The 1,275-nt window shown below is 61.4% G+C and overlaps 1 protein-coding gene across 1 annotated transcript; it reads left to right on the top strand.

Moving 5' to 3' along the window:
- Positions 1-347: 347 nt before the first annotated feature.
- LOC108356237 (cold shock domain-containing protein 3-like) lies at positions 348-794 on the top strand. Its single transcript, XM_017607356.1, has one exon. The coding sequence runs from the start codon at positions 348-350 to the stop codon at positions 792-794; it is 447 nt and encodes a 148-aa protein (XP_017462845.1).
- Positions 795-1,275: the final 481 nt, after the last annotated feature.

Here is a 1,275-nt window from a genome sequence, read left to right on the forward strand (position 1 = left end):
CAGCGGCGGGCACGGTGGAGGGCAGCTCGTGCCCATGCGGTGGACGGTGACTGGCGCGCTCTGCAGCACTGCTGCACTTCAGGCCATAAAGGCAGTACCACTGGCTGTGGTGTGCCTCATTCGCGTTGAAAGTGTTGGCGTGTGCGCGTCTCTCGTCAAGCTCTCTCTCCCAGCTCCCCAGCTCTCATTTCCCTCTCTCGTGACTTGCAGCTTCTGCAACTCTCTCCGAGCATTTCGCATCCCATCTCTCGACTCATCCACATCCCTCTCAACACTCGCATCTCATCCCGGCAAGTCATCTCAACCGCCCTCCAACCTCCTATCTACCCGTCTCACCCTCCTGCAAGATGTCTGGATACGGTGACTCCCGAAGCTGCTACAAGTGCGGCGAACCCGGCCACTTGAGCTACGATTGCCCCAAGGGCGGCGGCGGTGGCGGACGTGGTCGTGACGGCGGATCCTACGGCTCTGGTGGCGGCGGCGGCTACGGCGGTGGTGGCTATGGCGGCGGTGGCGGAGGCTATGGCGGTCGCTCCCAGCGCTGCTACAACTGCCAGGAGGAGGGCCACATCAGCCGAGACTGTCCCAGCGGCGGAGGCGGCGGTGGTCGTGGCGGAGGCGGCGGCGGTGGATCCACCTGCTACAACTGCGGCGGCGAGGGCCACTTCAGCCGCGAGTGCACCGAGCCCCGCAAGGAGCGCGGTGGTGGTGGCGGCGGCCCCCGTGGCAACTGCTACAACTGCAACCAACCGGGCCACTTTGCCTCCAACTGCCCTGGCGGCGGCGGCAACTGAACACTCGTCGTTCCCACCGATGTGGTCGCAGCGGATGAGGAGAAGGCGGAGGAGGAGAACATCACCCACACACCCATCTGGAGGCCCCTGGAGCCCTTGAGCGCGAGCAACTGAGCCGCTGCCACACCTTTCCCTTATCTCTTCTCTCCCCTCCTACCTTCCTCCCTCCCTCCCTCCAACTCTTTCTATTTTCTATCCGCGTCCTCATTGCGGCGCTTTTCATTCTACTCGAGCGGCTATTCAACTCTGTTTGCCCGGCTCTTTCCTCTCCACACCTCTATTCCGCGCGCTAGGCGCCCTCTAAATTGTACTCTCCCCCTCCCCCTTCTCCCACTATTAAAAACATGTTCAACAAATAGCCGGGGCCGCTTCCACCATCATTTCATCACCATCTCACTAATCTCACCCTCTGCCTCTTTCCTTTCCAGAGCTATTCACCATTCACTCTTAGCTGTCGTCGTCCACTTTGCAGCATTGCCTG

This window comes from Rhagoletis zephyria, unplaced genomic scaffold, assembly GCF_001687245.7.
Source record: "Rhagoletis zephyria isolate East Lansing unplaced genomic scaffold, Rhagoletis_zephyria_1.1 Rzeph_scaffold_55862, whole genome shotgun sequence".
NCBI classification, from domain to species: Eukaryota; Metazoa; Arthropoda; class Insecta; order Diptera; family Tephritidae; genus Rhagoletis; species Rhagoletis zephyria.

What these genes read in the sequence shown, in the direction of transcription:
- LOC108356237 (XM_017607356.1), top strand. Translation starts at nt 348, where the DNA reads ATGTCTGGATACGGTGACTCCCGAAGCTGCTACAAGTGCGGCGAACCC.